The sequence below is a fragment of the Aspergillus fischeri genome, genomic scaffold, assembly GCF_000149645.3.
Source record: "Aspergillus fischeri NRRL 181 1099437636266 genomic scaffold, whole genome shotgun sequence".
Lineage (NCBI taxonomy): Eukaryota > Fungi > Ascomycota > Eurotiomycetes > Eurotiales > Aspergillaceae > Aspergillus > Aspergillus fischeri.
In genome coordinates, this window is record NW_001509760.1 from 178,977 (window position 1) to 198,465 (window position 19,489).

At 47.8% G+C, this 19,489-nt stretch overlaps 5 protein-coding genes across 5 annotated transcripts, besides 1 other annotated feature; 2 read left to right on the forward strand and 3 right to left on the reverse strand.

Annotated features, from left to right (window-relative positions):
• Window positions 1-5,028: 5,028 nt before the first annotated feature.
• Window positions 5,029-5,298, forward strand: NFIA_047750 (putative secreted peptide; the record flags this gene model as incomplete). Its single annotated transcript, XM_001257335.1, has 1 exon — window positions 5,029-5,298. The coding sequence occupies one exon, from the start codon at window positions 5,029-5,031 to the stop codon at window positions 5,296-5,298; it is 270 nt and encodes an 89-aa protein (XP_001257336.1).
• A 1,003-nt stretch (window positions 5,299-6,301) lies between these two features.
• Window positions 6,302-6,804, reverse strand: NFIA_047760 (uncharacterized protein; the record flags this gene model as incomplete). Its single annotated transcript, XM_001257336.1, has 2 exons — window positions 6,302-6,654; window positions 6,708-6,804. 2 exons carry the CDS (start codon window positions 6,802-6,804, stop codon window positions 6,302-6,304), a joined length of 450 nt encoding a protein of 149 aa, XP_001257337.1.
• Window positions 6,805-8,436: 1,632 nt separating this feature from the next.
• Window positions 8,437-10,800, forward strand: NFIA_047770 (uncharacterized protein; the record flags this gene model as incomplete). The annotated part of the gene is made up of 2 exons (XM_001257337.1): window positions 8,437-8,577; window positions 8,785-10,800. 2 exons carry the CDS (start codon window positions 8,437-8,439, stop codon window positions 10,798-10,800), a joined length of 2,157 nt encoding a protein of 718 aa, XP_001257338.1.
• Window positions 10,292-10,319: a microsatellite.
• An 832-nt stretch (window positions 10,801-11,632) lies between the features above and the next one.
• On the reverse strand, window positions 11,633-11,976 carry NFIA_047780 (uncharacterized protein; the record flags this gene model as incomplete). Its single annotated transcript, XM_001257338.1, has 2 exons — window positions 11,633-11,722; window positions 11,785-11,976. The coding sequence occupies 2 exons, from the start codon at window positions 11,974-11,976 to the stop codon at window positions 11,633-11,635; spliced, it is 282 nt and encodes a 93-aa protein (XP_001257339.1).
• Window positions 11,977-18,437: 6,461 nt separating this feature from the next.
• NFIA_047790 (uncharacterized protein) lies at window positions 18,438-19,279 on the reverse strand (the record flags this gene model as incomplete). The annotated part of the gene is made up of 2 exons (XM_001257339.1): window positions 18,438-18,507; window positions 18,768-19,279. 2 exons carry the CDS (start codon window positions 19,277-19,279, stop codon window positions 18,438-18,440), a joined length of 582 nt encoding a protein of 193 aa, XP_001257340.1.
• Window positions 19,280-19,489: the final 210 nt, after the last annotated feature.

Sequence of the window (19,489 nt, forward strand, 5' to 3'; positions counted from 1 at the left end):
ATCAACAACGGGGAGCGGGACGGCCCACGGCCGTGAAAAGCTTGAGGGCTTCTGATAAACTAATACCGTACTTACTACCACTGTAGTTACCACCGGTACTATACTACCTGCCATAACTGTCACTAAAACTTTAGATACTACTCTTGCAGTTGTGTTTACCTACACTCACCTCCGTGGGTTTGAGTGACAAGCAAATACCGCTGGGCCAGCTTGGCTTGAGCTTGAGGCGTGACTTAGCTTCTATTCTAGTAAGGAGGGGAACCCTGTATGTACTTCCCTGTGAGAATATCGTGTTCCCGCACGGTGGCACAAACAGCCTGCATTAGTGGTCATACTATCAGCAATACGCTACGTTGGGAGGCGCGGAAAATTACCTTCGCAGCATAAACAGGCTTCAGGAATGGTGTACCATCAACCTAGTGAATGATTGAGCATATACATCTATTTAAACTTGTTGACTGGCTTGATATATGATGAGAAGGGGTAATTGTCTCGCAACTCCAAGCTATCCGCGGTAGATGGGCATACTCGCAAGTCGTGATGAAGCATAATGAAACAGAAGAGACCAGTGTACCTAAGAGATAGAACCCTTGCCTATAATCAAAAGGCCCCAGTCAATAATTGGTTGGCAGGCAGTATTTGCTCGACCTCCACCCAAGCTACAGCACCAGCGTCCAACCATCTAAAGGGTCCGAAGCAAGTAATACGCTGCCTCATACACTAACATCTGGCAAGCGTGGTCTTTTAGCCACAGAGTGTTCGGTGAAGTGACCGGAGACTGACGTCCTCCAAGCACCAGGCGTGAACGCCACTGATGTCGCCCAAGAAAAAAGACATGTAATGATGCCTGCCCGCTATTTTCTAGCTCACTACTCCGAGTCTCTGAATCAAACATATGTGACCACGAGAGGAGGTAAATATAAAAGCACAGGTCGCACACTGCCTGTCGACGAGAAAGCATGGACTCAGGACAAGAACAAGACGGAATCCATATCACGCTCACCGTGCCTGTTCCCATCGAAGACTCGATCATTTGTGATATCACAGAACATCTTCGCAAAATCTATTCAGGGACTACCCTTGTCTTGACTGACAAGGACAAAGGACATCTTTTCTTTCTCTGTGATACTGAAGACCCCAGCATCCGAGATTCGTTTGGCGATCTATTTCGGCAATGGCTGAACACCCAAGCTATCCCCATTCTCAATTATCGCTTAATTCGCGGCCGAATCTAAGGCGCATCCGCTATGCCGCAATGGTCCTGCTGCCCGTCGCGACCGCCTCTCCTATTTCTGTTAATTCTGTAGCCGTCGTCGTCTTGTCTGCCCTGTCTGCCAATCCCGCTGATGTCGCTCTATCGTCGCTTGTAAAACGCGCAAAGTTATGAATTTGATTGTTATGGCGCTGGCCAGGCCTGCCGCGGCTTCGGCGATACCAGTTAAGAGGGGAATTCTACTCTGGAATGTTCACCCATTAGTGGTAATGGCTGTACCCAATACTCCTTTAATGACGGTGGCGAGTGGTGTCAAGAGATCCTTCATGTGAATGGGGGCTCCGAGACATTCAACAACCTCCCGCTTCTTATACAGGCGGAGAAAGATATGGAAGAGCACTTAATCAGGGTTAGGAAGAGAATATTTGAGCTGGAGCAGGCTGGTGAGGTCACCTGGAACTCTGTTTCAGGAGGGAAGAAGGAGAGATGGACAGTGGACAGTGGATGGTGGATGGTGGGTTTCATTCTTCGCCATGCCAATCTCTTATCATCCTTGTTTCCTGTTTACCTACTCTTCATCACAGACAGTTTGTCTTCTAGTTCATTTATTCTATCCTGTCTTCCATACGCAGTCAATGAATCAGCAACTGCCTTCACACCTGCTCCATCAATGTACTTCCAATTTCATTACGCATATGCGGATGCCATCACGCTTCCCCATCTTGATTTCTCATCCAAAGGCCTCCCTACTGTTCCCCTTTTGGATTGCTCGGATGGTCCTCTTCTGCTGGAATATTGCGGCTCAGGAATCCATCCAGGCAGACTGCTGGAGAAACGAATCTGATGCTAGGGCAGGGCATGGTGAGCTCCATGCGCACAACCATCCCAGATCAATGCACGAATTAAAAAGTTGAACCCAAAACTAACAAATCAAGACTCGTTACCATCCAGCCGCCCAATAACAGAGCATCACAGCGTCAACCTCGTGGTATCACAGCCGACAATTAACCCATCGCGCCCCCAGGAACGCGAGCTAAGATGATAGCATTCCTCTTGAACCGTAAAGTCTACAGAGCTGGCGTGGCAACGGCTACGGCTACGCCTGGCGTGGAAATTCCAGAGACCTGCAAGCCGCGATCGCGTCGCCATAAGCAAGGGAACGTCCATATCCATGGAGTCCGCCAGCCACAGGACCTACAACTGCAGACGAAGCCTCAGCTTTGCGGCTTTCTGGAACAAACACAACTAGGCGTGCAGATGGACAGAGAGCCAGTCCATCTACTTTGGAAGGACACAGAAACAAGCTCCCTAGCCTTAAGCGGGTCGCAAGGGAACGGATGAGTCTTCCAGGAGGGTCAGGTCAGTCTGGTTGCCGATTCGGTCCTAGCAGCCTAGTAAGGTAACACCACTCATCGGGCTCCAGCTCCTACTTCTATCTCTCGACCTTCATTCCATTCAGTAACTATTCCTAATCGACACCGGTCAAATTTCTCTCGAACTCGGATCTACCTATCAAGCCAAACTACTAGGCGAAGCTTTGTACAATGGCATCGATCCGCCCATCTCGAATTTCCCAGCCAAAGTCCGAACCGCAAACCACAATGCTGCTCGCGCAGTCGTCTCGTCAAGCGTTCCCCACCACGGCCAGATACGACGTCTGGCAAGGGCAAAATCTCCAGCGATGAGAAAGACTCAACAGCTTTACGCCACTGATTCATAGAATAGGCGTTGGGTAAGGAACAACTACGCGGTTAGATAGTCAGATACGTCTCTAGTAGAAGTTAGGCAAATATACTTGTATAGAGGCTCAGGGAGATAGGGGGCATACAGATCAAAGCAAATATAGATAAAGGCAAATGCTTCTAGACTGATGTTTAATAATATGTCTTCTAGGATTAGAGGTGCTTAAGCCAAACATCCAAGCGACTTACCAATCCATTGCTTGAGAAAGGACCTTTCAAAATCTGGTGTGATGATTTACGGCCAGCAAATGTACTACTTAATGAGAATACGCAGATTGTCGTAGTGGTGGATTGCGAGTTCACATACGCAGCAGCAGCTGAATTTTCTTATGGACCGCTGTGGTGGCTGCTTATTGAGCAGCCTGAGTTCTGGCCAAGGACATTGAGGACTGGACAAGAGTATTTGACCATGGTCTAAAGACATTTCTCAGGGCGATGAGGGCTTGTGAAGACAAAGCGATCCAGCAGGGTCGGCTGAAAGAAGACCAGCGACTCTCCGGTCCTATGCAACAGAGTTGGGAGAGCAGAGATTTCTGGATTATGTATGCAGTGTCGCACAGCTTTGCGTTTGATGCAATCTATCAGCAGAAAATTGACCCACGGTTTATTTTGACCCAATGAGAGTCCCGGGGAAGCGTGAAAAGATGGTCGGTCTGATGGACGAGAAGGAAAAAGCTCAGATGGAACAACTAGTGGCTCGGAAGCTGGAAAAGATGAAAGATGAAAATCGGGATTTTGGCGTGGGACCTGGATGAGTATACCGCTGCTTTTCGCCAGAATTGAACAGACGGAGAGAAAAGGCAACGGAAGAGAAAGCCAACGCGGATGAACCGGACGAAGCCAACAAGATGGAGAACAGCCGAGTGAAGGAGGAAAAGAGATAAGCTGGCCATCACACATTTGTCTGGCTAGTTGCGATCGCCGATGATTGTATCCCGAGTTGTCTTGGAAGTCATGCGTGGTAGCCGTGGTTTGATCTAGCGCCACTTTTTGCATTTCTATTCTCTCCACTGCGTTTTATGCCATGATAGATCCTGCCTTCTTGATCGTCCTGCTGCCTTAGCTTTTCTAAGTGTCTGATTTGGACGTTCATTTCTCTATGATTCGTAGCCAATTCTATACCCTCCTGCATGTGGATCTCGAACAGCGAGTTTTGTCACATCCAGGTGCAGTTGATACGACAACGGAGAAAAATCAAGAAAGACAAGTTGACATAATCCAATTGAGCAATATTGTCTCATCAGTGACCTTCTGACGTACGGATCTCATTTTGAGATAGCGATCGCCACTTTGCGCCGAATTTCATTATGAGTCAGCTATCCATGGGTGACCCAGACAGTTGAACACCAGCACGTTGAACTCCAGGACTCCATGATTGGGAAATGTCTGGTAAAAGATCATCCACACTGAGATGACGACGACTGCCGATGGTGGGTCCAGCACATAACTCTAATTTGGGTCGACTGGGGACCCTTGGGATATTGTCAGGTACTTTCCCAGCAAAAGTAATGACCAATTTTAGGGTTCTGCAATTCAGTACGGGAGTGGCGGCCTCTAAGAACAGGCAAGCATCCGGCTGGTAATTTGGTACAAACCTTGCTGTTGCTCAGTGCCCTGGAGAGTGGAGTATCAATGATTGTTCTTTGTGGAACTGGTATGAATGCATCGAGGCAAGTTTGGTTCTCAATTGCATCAGCCCTGGTAAGGTCTGGACTCTCACCTTTGTTGCAGATCGTTATTCTATATGCTACTGCCCTCCGCCAATAATCACAAAGTAAGCAGACTCAAAAAAGGTAAAGTCCGGTCGTTGGGAATTGGATCGGCCAGCCCTTGCCCTGTCCCACATCTGACCTCAATGGCAATCGTCTTGTTGCACACGTGGGTCGATATTAAGGCTTGAAGTCTTTGGTATTTCTGGTTCGAGTGCAAGTGGATAGAACAACGGCAGCTCCAACTATCCCAGACCATTATAAATGTCACTACAGTTCCACCCCCGCGTGTAAACCTGCCCAATATCATCCTTGTCAACTCATTCTTCTGTTAAGTATCAGCTCTATCTAGCCGGTCATCAAAATGAAGTTTAGCATTATTGCTCTCACCTTCATCGGCTCTGCCCTGGCCGCCCCCGGTGCCTCTACTCCCACTCCTTCTTCTACTCCGGCGGCATCTTCCTCTTATGCGGCATCTTCCAGCCATATAGCCTCATCCACTGCCAGTCCTTCGGCTACTCCCACCTTTCAGCCGGACTGTGACATTGAGCACGTGGGCGACAACGGCAAGCATCTCGGATGGTGCAAGAAGGCCAGGCCCTACGGCATCTACAAGAACGGAAAAAGCATCTAGACCTATCAGGTGGTCTAACCCGAAAGTTGAGAATATCAATGCTCGCATTCGTGGAACCATGCGTCCAGTTGCCTCTGTATATCGGTGAGGGCAGAGTTGTCGGATGGCATTAATTACTGGGAACCTCTTTGAAATGGAATGCTGTGTGTCGTTTGTTACTCGGAGGATTTCCTCTTCTCTGTTGATGTCATTCCCTGTACTTCAGTCTGCTTGCGGTATACGTACGGGTATTCCTGTCACTTTCGGGCCTTCAAAGCCTTGCAATCTGGTTCTAAATGTTAATATAAACCACAATAACTGAGATTGGTTCTTCGTAAGGCCGATATCAGCTGGTAGTCACAAGGAGCAATAACTGCTGTAGTTCGTATGGCTAGATTAATTTTTCTCTTAATATGCTGATCATGTTTCCCTAGACGTGTAAAAGATGAAGAGTCGCTGATATTTATATTCGAACCGTGCATTCTATAAGCCGGTGGAGGGACTGTTTTTGCTGTACCCGGGCCTCAAGTTGAAGATCAAGGCAATCGCTCAGACAAAGCCCGTCTATGCCGCAGTTATATGTTCGAAATCTGAATCTTACTTGCTTACACTCTCGATGTTGCCGTCACTATTCTGCACAAATCTATTAGTTTACATCCTTCCTTCCCCCAGCTATCTACAGATATAGCTCAGGAATAATACTATACTCCAGAAAGTAGAATTGTTCACTTGAACTAGCGAAGTGGAAAGTGAACAGCCATGATACTTCCCATGTCGCGGAAGAAACATCAGCTTTAATGTATGGATTTTGGTGTAAGCATTTGAATGCTCAATCTCCTATTCTCATTCTATGCCTCGTCCAGAAGAAGCACATCGACTGCCAAAAGATCGAAGCCCCAGGGAACCAACTAGCGAAGTCCAAGACCACTTACATATATCCTTGATACCGGTCCTTGATCGGTGTTTGTGTCAGGTCAAACTGGCAGACGGCAAGGCACTAGATAACCTCCCCCCGACAAAGCAACTAGTACACAAAAATCTCCTCATGTTTGGCTCCCGCATCCCTCCATTTTTCAAGCAACTTCTTCATATCCGCCGCGACATTCTGAGCATAGTCAGGCCCAGGGCCCCCGGCAGGCACATCTGCTGGGTTCCCCCTCACCCAAGCAACAGGTTCTTTAGCAACACCCGCGAACTTCTTCTTAAGCTCTTCAACCTGCTGAGGCTCATAGCCGCGACCGAAGATCACCGCGCGAGGCGGCCGGCTGTAATCGTGGGTTCCGACCTCATTGGGGTTCCGAGACTGAGGATCGCGACCTGCAAGCAGATGCGGGAGCTCAACCTCTGCGGCCTCAACTGACTGGATGAAGTGGATGACTGAGGAGCATTAACATCATGCTTTGTTTATTTCGGGAATGTATATCAAGAACCTTCATATTCAGGCAGCAGGTGCTGGGAGACTGATTTCCCGGTCGCGGTTATTCTGCCACAGGCGACTACTGGCATCGGCTGAGTGAATGAAGACATCTTGCGAGAGAGCTGTACGCTGCGGATGAAGGTATTTCGGAGCATTGGAGATGGAGAATTAGGGAGTGGCTCAGGACGATGATTAGATTTATATTCCTCGTTGCGACGCGCTCGATCTTGATGACGATGACGTTCGGACGGAGCATGAGAGACCGTTATCTCCGACTTCAGCCAATTTCAAAGCTCAATACGAGATGGATTTGTAATCCTAGTTACCTAGTAGCTAAAGTAGCGTGATAGCAGATCTAACGCCTCAATATCTTATAGTCTAGCTATAGACTTTAGACTCTAATCTAGAAAGTATTTAGGTAGAATAGGAGTAGCTTATATAGTAACTTAGCCTACTTAGGTAGATATAATAATAAGTAAAAATCATAATTTGAGAATTAGATAGCATAGCTCCTCTAACACAAGTAGTTTATGTAGTGTACTAGTAAGTTTACTGGTAAGGTAAATAAGTCTAACTAATTTCTGGTATGTCTATGATTCTGAATTTCTGATATCCCGCACTTGTTTCAGTTTATTTTTCGGCTAGCTGCAAAGGCCATACTCACAGGATTTATTAGCTGACAAATGTTTGTTTTGGCCTGAAGTACTCCGTACTGCTGAACTCAGGCACCAGGAACCTTCTGGAATCTCTGTTCGCTCAATACTCTTTATCCGCGTATCTCAAGAGCCAGCGCTGGATTCATTCGACTACTCTCGGTAACTGTGGAAGATATCGTCCCTGACTCTACAAACATTTAACACATTGAGACTAAGGTTACAGGATGTTTGCTACAGGCCATCCACTAGTCCCTTTCCTAAACTCATCGTGACTTATCTTATATATCCTCAGTGTGTTGATCGATCTCCCGGCAAGGAAATCAATAGGAACTATCCTAAATTCAATGCAAAGGCTACCCCGCGTTCCAATATGCTTGCAAAAGCGAGGACAGCGTATTCACCTGCTGTATGCCGTAACAAATCGTACAGGGCGTCCACCCCGGTGCCTGTAGTGAAAGGATGGATGTTGCAAAAGTTTCAACGAGGAGCAAAGATGATGATAGTTCTAATATTTAAGTCCGTAATGTCCAGTAAGGAAAATCTACCATATGTTGTTATTCTGATGGTAACAGCAGAGCTGCTGACAACATCTGCATAGGCACATGTCAACAGGAATAAAACATAATCTTCGTATTTAGATTCAACGTTGCTATTTGGATAGGGGAAAACATTCTCTTAATGGGAACGGAGAGTCCGATATTGTTGGTTGACTATGCGCAGTACTGTCATCTCGCCAGTCTTTTGAAGAGGTAGTCAAAAGTTGTTTGAGAGTGTTCTGGCATGCTTTCTTGAGAAAATACTGTAGATGCCTTTACATTAACTACCCAAATTGCCGCCCCTTGTTCGTATATGGATAGTGATTCTCTACATCTCGGCTGTATTCTTGACATCCGACAAGTTCGCTTCTTTTATGTTATATCACCAACCAATCTAACCTGTTTTGCATTGGCTGCCACCCCCGCATGATTTGTTGGCATCTTCCGTTAGCTGAGGTCTGCAACTCCTCCAGTGCGGCGCGTAGGCCCTGCTTCTTTTCTAACCCTTCCTACTTGTCCCCGACTTCTCGCATCTGCTTTTTCGTTCTTGATGGCGGACAACTTGGACCTGTTGGGGGTGGTGGGCACTTGGATAGCTGCTGTCCTTGGAATTATTGCGCTCGCCGGCATTTTGCCTGTCTATGTTCTCTACCGACAGACGCAAACAGAGCGCCATATTGCGCTCAACAAGGTGCATGACCCTCATAAGACGTACATAACAGCGGGATACCCGCTATGGCCGGGGAGGCGGTTCTTTCGATCATACAGTGTGCTCGACCTGGCAGACCCTCCAACATGGTCGCAGCTTACGGTTGCTGCAAGGCAGCGCTGAGAGGGGTTTGGAACACATGTTTTACTATCTTTGACGGGGTGGGTAAATTTTGCAAATGTCCTACAGATATACAACATCAAGCCAGCAGGTACCAAGGGGAAATTGACCTTCGCCCGTCAAGAAGCCTTACTGCCTGTCCATCGCGGTTGGTTGTTGCTGCTGGGAATAATCGACCGGTACTCGGATCAAACGAACCGGCCCGACAAGGGCCTGTTTGTTGGTGAAGCAGAGGAGACAGAGATGGACGAGTTTGGGCGTTGGGCCATCTTTGGCATTCGCGGCGGACTGGAACATATTGTCGCTTCGCCTTTACGGCAGGAAGATGTCGAGTCTGGTCCAGAAGCGGTGGATAGAGTGGTGTTTCGCATGCATTCCGTACAGCACATGGCCAAAGTATCGGATTCTTTTCTACGTGGCGACGATATGGCTATTCTATCGTTGGTTGCCTTATATCTTGGCTATCTGGTTAGCGTTGATGGCAAAGAGCATTATGACCTTGAGACGCCAGATACCATGCTAACTGTGCATACTTCGGCGCACCGACGTGATTCTGGTGAGGATAATTCTCATAAGATCTGGATCTGGGACCAGAAACCAATGGACAGTCTACCGTCTCAACAAAGAAGACTGATGCAAGAGCTGGGTATCAAACTGCCGCGAGTGTTGAAGCTGAAGGAAATCGTAGCCCCCAACCAAGCCATCTTCCACCAGATGCCCCGTGATGCTGCTCAAAGCTATCCAGTTATTTCGCGCAAGGGGAAAGGAAAAATCTGGATGACTCGGTCCAGTTTACATACTCTTGTGCTCGCGGTTTTGAGACTTAAAATTACTCCGCAGTCGTTTCTTTTCAACGACCCGCCGCTTGACTACGACATATTGAGCCATTTATTTTACTCGAAAAATTTAAGGACCTTCGCTGAGACGACAGAAAAGTTTAGTAAGAACTTGGATGTCCTCACACAGAGGGAAAAACAGGATCTGGAACGATCCTTGCTGAATCTGAAAGAAAATGCACCCGAAGACGGTACCTGGATGGAATGGAGCCGTACAAGAATGGACGCCTGCATCTCACTGGACAGGTTGCTGAATGAGATTTGCCAAAAAAGAGGCAAGCTTCTTTCTTGCGTCATCTCCATCCTGTATATGCAAGAAGATGGCTTTCGATTTATATGCAATAGATACAGAATATTCGACTGCGATGACCCCGAAGTGCTTGCGAAGCAATTCATGGTGGACTTGTCGTCTAAAAAGGTTCTGGCGCCGCTACCATATATTGAAGGTGAACCTGAATTCGAGCAGTTTTATTTTGATTTCCCGACAGTCTTCTCGGACGCCGAGCTACTTGACGTCTGGCCGTCGCCTATGAACAGGTATCCAGTGCCTATTTCGTTGCCGCTCGCCTTGATCGCATGTCTGCGAGGACACTTGAGGATGGCTATGTGGGACATGAGACTGCCTAGCTCACCACTGGCCGATTTCTATCGAACGCTGCGCAGTGGTATCGTGCATATTGTGCCCCAGGAAATACCACCACCAGGCTCTCTCTCGACGGAATTCTTTCCTCCTCGTCGTGCTCCTCTTCCTCCTCTTCCTCCTCTTCCTGTTCCTGCTGAAGAACCTGTTGTCCGTTTCGCTCATTACGAAAGAGGCTCCACCTACAATACATACCAAGATTCCCAAGCCAGCAGCTCTGACTATGAGCCGCGTCAGCGCCGCGTAGATAGATGGAGAGTCTATATCGAAAGCGGATATCCCTCGTCTGCTGACTCCGTCCAAACAAATTCTGCCATTACAGCATCATCCTTCCCCCTGGAAGGCCACGCTGAAGATGGCTACGTGACCGCTCCAGAAGAAGATACAGACGACGAGGTAACTGTTGCCATAAGGAAAAAACCACTACCGCCACCATCACCAGAGAGTTCCGTCCCGTATTCTTCTGCGTCATCACAACATGCTGACCCAGCTCTTCTCTCCCCTGATGAAGACGCAAAATGCGCAGTTCGGCTTTCTGTCCTGAGAGACTTGTTGACTAGCGATGAGGCGGTCAGGACAAAGCTCTCGAAGACATCGAGAGATCTATAGACAGGCAAAGAAGAGAGTGGCAGACGCATGCGGGAATAATGCCATCCAAATACCGAGAAGACAGGGAAAGGGTTTTAGCGTATGGTCTTGATCGAGAGTACACTACTACGAGATCTGGTGAGCGTCGTCTATACGGAGACTTCCCTTCTGACGGACCTAAGCGCAGGTCAGGGTCGCATCGTGATGGCAAACAAAAGGATGCAGCTGGGAGGAGAATATCGGCCGCACGAGATGGAGAAGTTGGGGAAGAAGTAGTGAGGGGTGTAATTGGGACACCACGGCGTTATCGGCAAAAAGGATAGAAATCTGCCTTTCGATGATATCCTGATTAGGGCTCGGCGGTAGTGGGTAGCAATGATGTCTATGCATCAAGATGGTACGTATGTGAATAATTACAGAAATAGATCTTTCCAATGAATAATGATTATTTTCCAGTACTTTATTAGTGAGTGTCTGAAGTGTTTCATTGGAGAAGCCCCCACAATCTCCAAACTATCCACATCTCGTAACGAACTTAAGATAATTACAGAGCCAATTACTACTCAGCGAAGCTTACTAGGGGTCAAAACTGTCAAGTAGCTGGCCTACCAGAAGTGTAAGGACATGTAAACTTGTTTAGAACTAATGAGCGACGAGTACTACATTGGTTAACGTAGTACAGATATGAATTTCACGGAGAAGCCAGCAAGTTGGTTGATGTTGAATCCTTCCAACGATACCTCACCCTCCTTTCCACACTGGATCTATACAACGCGGAGACACATCAGTGATGCTGGCCCAATAACCCTGCTGTAGATTGGTCACATACCATTCCAACCCAATTGTAACCATTCTAGCACCTGGCTGCGCCATCATTGGTACCGTGGCATGTGGAAGCACGACAGTCTTGGATCTCTGTCCATCTACCACCTCGGCACTCGACCTTTTCACACGAATAACCATGAGCAAAACTGGTCTGATTCCAACCGGGAGATGTTAACATACCACACCAGTCCTGTCGCAGCCGCAGAAATGCCTATCTCCGTTCGAGGCATTGCAAGGACTGTTCGTACGCCTTTGGTCACCGCCATAGCCAGCACCGCAGGTGTCCTGGATCTGGAACTCGTCTCGAGGGACTGTGGACGCACTTACGGCAGTGGCAGCCATGAGAGTGCAGAGGAGAGCTGTGAACTTCATGATGGAAGAGTTATTGTATATTGAAATGAGGTGTTTTGATTGAAGTCGATTGTTGAGGAAGGCTTGGTTGTCCAAGAGTAATGAGTTTCTGGAGAAAACATGGAGGTATTTATACCTCTTCGAAGCAAAGGTCAAGTCATCTTCCCAGTTCAGTTACCTAAGAGTTAACCAGGATATTGATTACTCCTTCTGCTGAAGAGACTGTATAGTATCACCCCTGCATGGCTGTCATGCTCCACCCTGCAAAAGCACTGAGAAGGAGAAAGTCGAGGTGCGGAGATTTGTGGAGATGAATGCAGTCAGCTTGAGTTGTTCTAACAGCCTGTTGATCACCAACAGCCCGAGTTATCTCAGCAATTTAGTGGATTGACAACTGACACGATGCTACAGCAAGTGCAAGGATCAGAGTAAGCCTGCGGACCGGGGTTCTCAAGTACAGGACTATAATAGGGCCAACAAAAAAAGGTAACATTAACCAATGGCGTTGCCAGCATGGACTCGTTGTAATGCAGTCTTTTTTGACCCCTCTCCAGTATTACATCTGTTGGCCTGGGTTCAGGTCCATCTCTTCTGATATGTGAATTGTCTTACTCACAGGATACCATCTGCTTTGATGCGTACATTCGATGAACCGCAGTCTTCCACCGTCAATCAAGCCTAGAAAGAGGAGCCAGACAGCTTCCTGCTAGGAAATCTGTTCCAACTTATTTTATTCGTAGACTTGGCAATTTAAACATAGACCCCTTTATGAATTCAATGAAGTACTTCAGAATAGTGGTACATACGTTATAAGGCGTCCAGGATAGCTTTCTGATTTGTTGGAATCGCCTATCAGATCTCGTGAGGTATGTGGATCGTGCCCGGAATAATGACAACGCCACGAGTCATGTCATGTCCATGCGCACTATGCACGTAGCAGACATAGCCCCAAATACCTCCTGCGCGTCTGACTCGACTAAGACGCCGCCGCAAGGTAAGGTACTCGGAGATCTGATAGATGTGGCGTATAAGGCCACCGATCAGGAAAGTGCCCCCGTGAGAATGCGGGGGATGTCTTTCTTCTTGTTTTACCCTTGTCTCCTTCTCTGAGGATACGACTAAACTGGAAGGTCATGGATAGTAAAGGCACTAGGATACACACGGATCCTTTTACTCAGACAGCACTTTTATGCAAATTATGCAATCACCTTAATCTCCATCACAGTTTCTTTCATGGTACATTCCTGGGTAAACACGGTTCCTTAATCTGCTTAAAGTATTGTCTGGAGTAAAAGAGGTGGTGATCGAGAACTGCCAATGGCCCAGGCAAGTTTGCGAAAAGGACCTTGGTCATGATACTAATTCTTGGTTTCATTGAATTATACACATTAATAAAAGAACCTCCTGTGAGGCTTGCAGATCCCATGCTAACCAAGCCTGCCATGCAGGGTTCTCCCGGCCCTAACTCCTAGCCCATATTCGGTGGCGAAAAACACTTGTCCTCCATTGCATGTTTGTGGCATAGCCCTGCTTGGCAGCTGGCCTTCGCATAGGACAGACCCAAGGATGGGGAAAAATCCTCCAATGTGGATCAGCTCCTTAGGATAGTTAATAATAAAAGATAAGAGGGTTACATCCGGCGCCTCCGGCACTCATTCCTGTTTGATCTATAGTGAACTAGTTAGTGCCTAGAGTGCTGAAATAAGTTGAGCCCAGCACTTGGCGGGGGGCCTAAGGAGTGGGCCTTGGCTGGATTATGTGCGTTCCGAGGTCAGGCGATGTTAGTAGGGGTAAGTATTATAACTGATCAGTTGGGATGCATAAGTAAAGGCAATACGTGATATACCTTCTGCCTAAACCTATCCCCAAATTATGGGATAGCAGGGATCCAGCGATCTTTGTCGGAGTATTTCAGAAATAAATATCAAGCAGTGAGCTGGCGCTAGCAGCACCTTGGCTAGCGCGGCGGGGTGCCCCTAATCAAGCTAAAAGCGGGGCCGCGCCTAAAACAAAAGTCCCCGTAGTCCCCTACCCGTGGGCACTAGCCTGAGCTGCCTGACCAATACCCGGGTGCCTACGGGTAACTACAACTTAGTTACAGTAGAAGAACCTCGCTAACACGAGCCTCGATAGTGTCGGGTACTCCGATTAGGTTCCGCGAACGCCATGGCGAGGCTCAGAATTTAGGTATACGCTGTCCTTCGCATGATAAGCAAGGCCGACACAAATACTAGTTCGTCTTTTCTTCCGTTGACGATGAGAAACCAACTAGTGCTGACGGGATGACCTTACGTTTAGGATCTACAACTACATCCTTCTAGTCTAACAGAAATCTTAAGGGGCAGAAAAAAGCCATGTTTCTAAATACTATCAGAGAACATCACAGAGGTAGCAAAAGTCCGCTGAGGGCGAGGCTGTCAAGTGGTGGTGCCATCAGTTAATTGCTAGTCTAGGTTAGGCAGTTAGGGCGCGGTGGGTTTCCCGGTCATTGGTCGGCATGTTTGGAGTGAGTGACGATCAACTGGGATATTGCAGTATTCCTTGTCCCTGAATGAGTCTTACTGCGGCTCTAGCAACGAATAGACATCCAGAAGCCGTAAAACTATCCACATGAAGAGGGGATACATGCGGAGAAGGCTGTAGTCTTAAATAGTTCGCTATCAATTTGAAAAGACCAAGTCTTCCTAGCAGTCTAAAAACTTCCTAAATTCAGAGGACCCTTTGGGTGTCTGTTTTCATTGGGTACATAATTAATCAATAAAGAAAAGAGGCGAGGTCTGCTCAAATGGTCTATACATTTTCGCATCATGCGATAACATGGCTCCGCTGTCCAGCAGTCAAATCACGTTGTTTTCAACTGCACACGTCATTCTTCATTTGTCCCGAGCTTTCCCAGAAAGTGAAATCTCACCCCCTCGGTGACGCCGTTTTCGAAGTACCTTGGCTGATTGTATGATGATTATTGTGAGCAAGACCGACACAATAATGCTGCATATCATCGAGTAACTTGTGAGGCCAGTAAGCCTGGAGTTTGATGGGTGTTTGCCTTTCCCATTCTCAATGGGGTCATCGACACCTTTGACCGGTGGTCCGTATATTGGCTGATTCCCTGGCTCGTAGCGCTCATCTTGTCCGCGAAGCCATCTTTCGTAGTCGGTTTCGGGTCTAGAGAATTTCTTTGGCTTTGCTGAGGCCATCTGTTTTGAAAATCGGTCCACGTCTGAAAGACTACTAGGAGTGAGTGCAGTGATGGGCGTGTGGGGAGGGTATTGGTTCTTACCCTCGACAACAAACAATTTTCGTGGATTCCTGGACCTAGAAAGGCTCTTGCCGAAGAGTTTTGAAGTTGAAGGTGTGGATTTTTCTATCCGGAGAGCTGAGCTGGCCGACAAAATAGAGAAACCCCCTCCCCGGAGAGGTCCAGATCCCTGTACGTTATGACGCTGGACCCGCAGCCCAACAATTTCCGTTATTCACAACTTTCATTTCATCCTCGGCTATTAAAGATACAGAATTGACGGAGAGAGCCTCTCAACTGAGCGTTACCCACAAATGGGAGTTGTTGAATCCGAGTACCGATTTGGAATGACAGTGCTTTCAGCCGTTTTCTTTCTAACAATCTTGGGCCAAGGCGCAGCCGTTAAAATTGAGTCGACCGTGAAGATCACCAGCGGAATTGATATTTTATGTCATTGGATATGTTTCACTGAGGCATAATCTCCTTGTCATCCGGGTTGTGCAAACACATACATGACACAGTACGACAGGTTGCTTAGCATTATTTCATCTGAAAATTGATACCCTATTGAAAGCTCTTGTCCTAGGGTCATCCTAGCAATAGTCAGCACGTGAGCCTCTCCTTTAGTAAGCTGGCAGGTATCGTAGTAGCCGCACAGCACCACCAGATAGATGAAGAGCCAGTTAGATTAGCTTCCTGTGTCTTCCTACCACCCTTGCAGCTAGTCCTCACATGGATCATTAAACAAAGATAAATCATACGTAGACGTCAGCGTCATTGTGCATAGGCACCTTAGACGCATGGAGAATTTCACCCTTCCAGGCCGTAAAAACCAGAGTTTCTAAAAACGCTCACCAGAAGTTGTGGTCTCCAGCCTGCCAATTACCGACTCCAGGCTATAGGAAAGTCTGCAGGCACAATGCTGAAGAGCTTTCGTGCCGTCGGGTACCGCACTGGTGGACAGCGGACAGCGGACAGTGTAGTTTATATGCAAGGCGCACAGCACTGAACATAAGCTCTGGATATTATTTGGTGGGAGGTTCGGATGCAGCATTCCTGTGCGCATTAGATGCAACCAAACGTGTGGCTGCTGCGGTGTCAGTTCTACTGACTAAACAGGCATCCATCCATGGCTCTGCTGAGAACATCTTTCTGTCTGCCTTGGGCGGAACACATGCTCCAGCATTTGCATCTTCTTTTGAACCCTTCAAAACGGGCTAGTTCCCCAACAACACGTTCCCTTGGAGTACACTGTACACAGACATGAAACCTGCGGGGCTGGCTGTTTGGGTCCTGGGCATCGCTGGGTTATTCATCCAGTTTGGACGCTGTCGAGCGATTCGACTCTTGGAAGTACTTTGGGAACGATTCACGCTTCCTGAACAATCGTTTGGAGGCCGAAAAATGATATGGCCGATATAATTACTTTGAGCAAGCCCTTGATCTATTTTATTGGTGCAAGAGGTAGAGTCATTCACGCACTTGTCAAATCAACCTGCCCACGACAACAAAATGGTTTTCTTCCTCTTCAACCAAGGCTCATCTAAGTTTCAACATAAGTCATCCAAAATCATCAGTAAGTGTTAACTTATATGGCATGATCAATAACTAACGCTGCAAGGATGAAATTAGGAGTGATTCAACCAAATGCATACAAGAAACCTGCCTACATGCGCGAGTGGCCCCCTAGGAAGAAGGATAATACTACTCTGCCTACAGCAATGCCCTGCACACATATAGTTGTTATCTATATGCTAGAGAGGCTAGTAAAGCTATAGGCCATCCAGGCTTTGGCTACCTAGGCGAAGGACCCCTAGGCACAGGCTACCTAGGCGCAGAAGGTAGAACAGGAGCGGAAGAAGAAGTTAGAAGTTACGGAATCAGGAAGAGAAAGAGATCTGTTAAGGCAGGAGGCTCAGGCTGCTCAGATCTCTATGAGGATCTTGCCTAAAGTTAAGCAGTTGGACTCTTCCTAACCTATGCCTCTTAAATACCTTGCTTATCTAGCTTCTATACCAGTGCTGTAGCATTTACAGGCACTCCTGCAGATGCCTGGAAGGTAGCAAGGCTTCCATACCATGTTCTAACATTGCGGCGGCTAATAGGCCTGCACCTACAGGGAAGGAGAATGGCTTTCCATATCTACTAGAGAATATGATGGCTTTGGAGAAGCATGTAATGGAAGAGACCTTGTAAGGGACCCTTCATGCATGATAAAGCGCCAGAAGCAGAACGTCCTAGAGGAAATTAAGAATAATCTGGGTTTCAAATGTGTCTAGTGTATCGTTCCGTGTCGAGTTTTACTGGCGATTTCCATTAGATTCTGGACATGCTGTGACACTGTTCAAAAAGTCTCCAGACTACTGACTCTAAGTCGCGGCGGATGTTCACTCAAGGCTGCTGGCATGTATGCTGGCTGATATTGAGAAGGTTAGTTGCACATCAGTGATTGAAACCTCGGCTTACATTGACATATATATAAGGCTGGATCGGATGTTGTTACAATTTGATTTAGTCGTAGTACAAGTCAGAGCACAAGCCAACTTCTTATATTATAGTAGGTCCGGCCAGTCCATATGCCTAAACAGCGCAGCAACATCATCGCCCGAATTCAATCTATGCAATCTATCTGACGCAGGAACATCTTCCAAGTATTTTAAGGTAACAGAGCAAAGGATTCTCCGAGGCCGCGCCGTCCACCCTCCGATATCCTCTTCCATCGAGCTTCGGCAGCTCGTCTATAAGTGTATCATAGCGCCAGTCCCTTGCAGCAACCAGGGAAATCTGATGCTTGTTTTAGCGACGGTCATGCCCCGAGGCTGGGCGATTTGCTTAAAAGATCATTCGAGTATTTTGTGGCTCTTGCAGCTTGTTATCACATGGGCCAACAGAACACGGCATTTTTCCTTATGCAGAACTTCGTTCCAGCCTTTGGCTACGAGAGTCAGCGCTTTGGAGATCACTCAGGGTCTGCAGCCTGTCGACAGGCGCAAAAACGCTCGAACCCCAGCGAAAATAGAGGAAATAGCATCGCGCACATTGCGCAGTCTTGTGATCGCCACCTGGGAGTATTTTGCTTTGGAGGGATTGTTCTTGCAAAGATTTTAGTGTAGGTCCGACTGTCTTGTGCACCTTAGCTTGTCACTGGCTGTAAGGTTGTTGATGTGGAAGGACAACTTCCGCAGGAATAAGAACTGGCTTCTTTATGTTTCCAAACCATGTAGAGCTACTGACAACTGAGATATTACTTGAACTTAGTATGCACGGCATTACATTCGAATACACGCACGAGTTGTACGCGCGACTGGAACAACCTATCACTGTGTTAGTCGGGAGTTCTATGTCAGCATTCGTAGCATTGTCTGAGTAGGCACAAGATATTCGCTGGAATACTCGTATTATTCAACTATCGCATAGCTAGCCTTGAAGGTATTATAACATAAATGTACATTGCCTAGCAGAACAATAACAGACCACTAAAGGTATATATGGAGACAATCTGGTGTAATATCCGAAGACGGCCAAGAATCGTACACCACAGAGAGACGTCATCTGGACCTCGCACCCTTCTTACAGGGCAAGAGCGAGAGCCAGCATACCAGCAGCACCGGCAAAGCTGACGGCCACGGCGCCAGTGGGAGCAGCGTTCGGGGTCGAGGTCGGGATCGAGGTTGAGGCAGCACCGGCAGAGCCCGAGGACGTGGTCGCGGTGTTGCCGGAAGGAGTCTCCGAAGGAGGAGAAGTGACGGCGGGAGTGGAAGCAGAACCGGCGGGGGTAGCGGTGGGAACACCGCCGAGCTCAGCCATGGCAGCGCTAGAAGCCCAGGACTTGACGCTGTCGGGCAGGTTGGCGTACCAGTCTGGTACCTGTCCTTGCTCGATCTCTTGGACGATGCTAGCGGCTTGGGTAGGGTTGGCAAGGGCCGCAACGACAGAGGGAGGAATAGCCGTCATGAGGACGTCGAGGACGGAGCTGGGAACGGAGTCCATCAGAGCGTTCAGGTCATCGCCAGCCTGAGGGGCCGGGGCAGGATTGGCCACTGCCAGAGCGGCGAAAAGGAGGGTAGCGAGCGCCCTGAATTGCATGGTGGCAGTATAGATAGACAGCGAGCAAAACGGATGGGAACGAACGACGATAGAGACTGGGGAACTCGTTGAATACAACAATACGGTGGAGAGATGGTCTGCTTTATTTATTTATTTCTGGGGAAGCACCTGGACCCTGGGGCTCGTGAAGCTGAATAATATGAGCCATCATCTGGATTGCCCCTTTTCTGAAGTTTATTCACCCGTTCG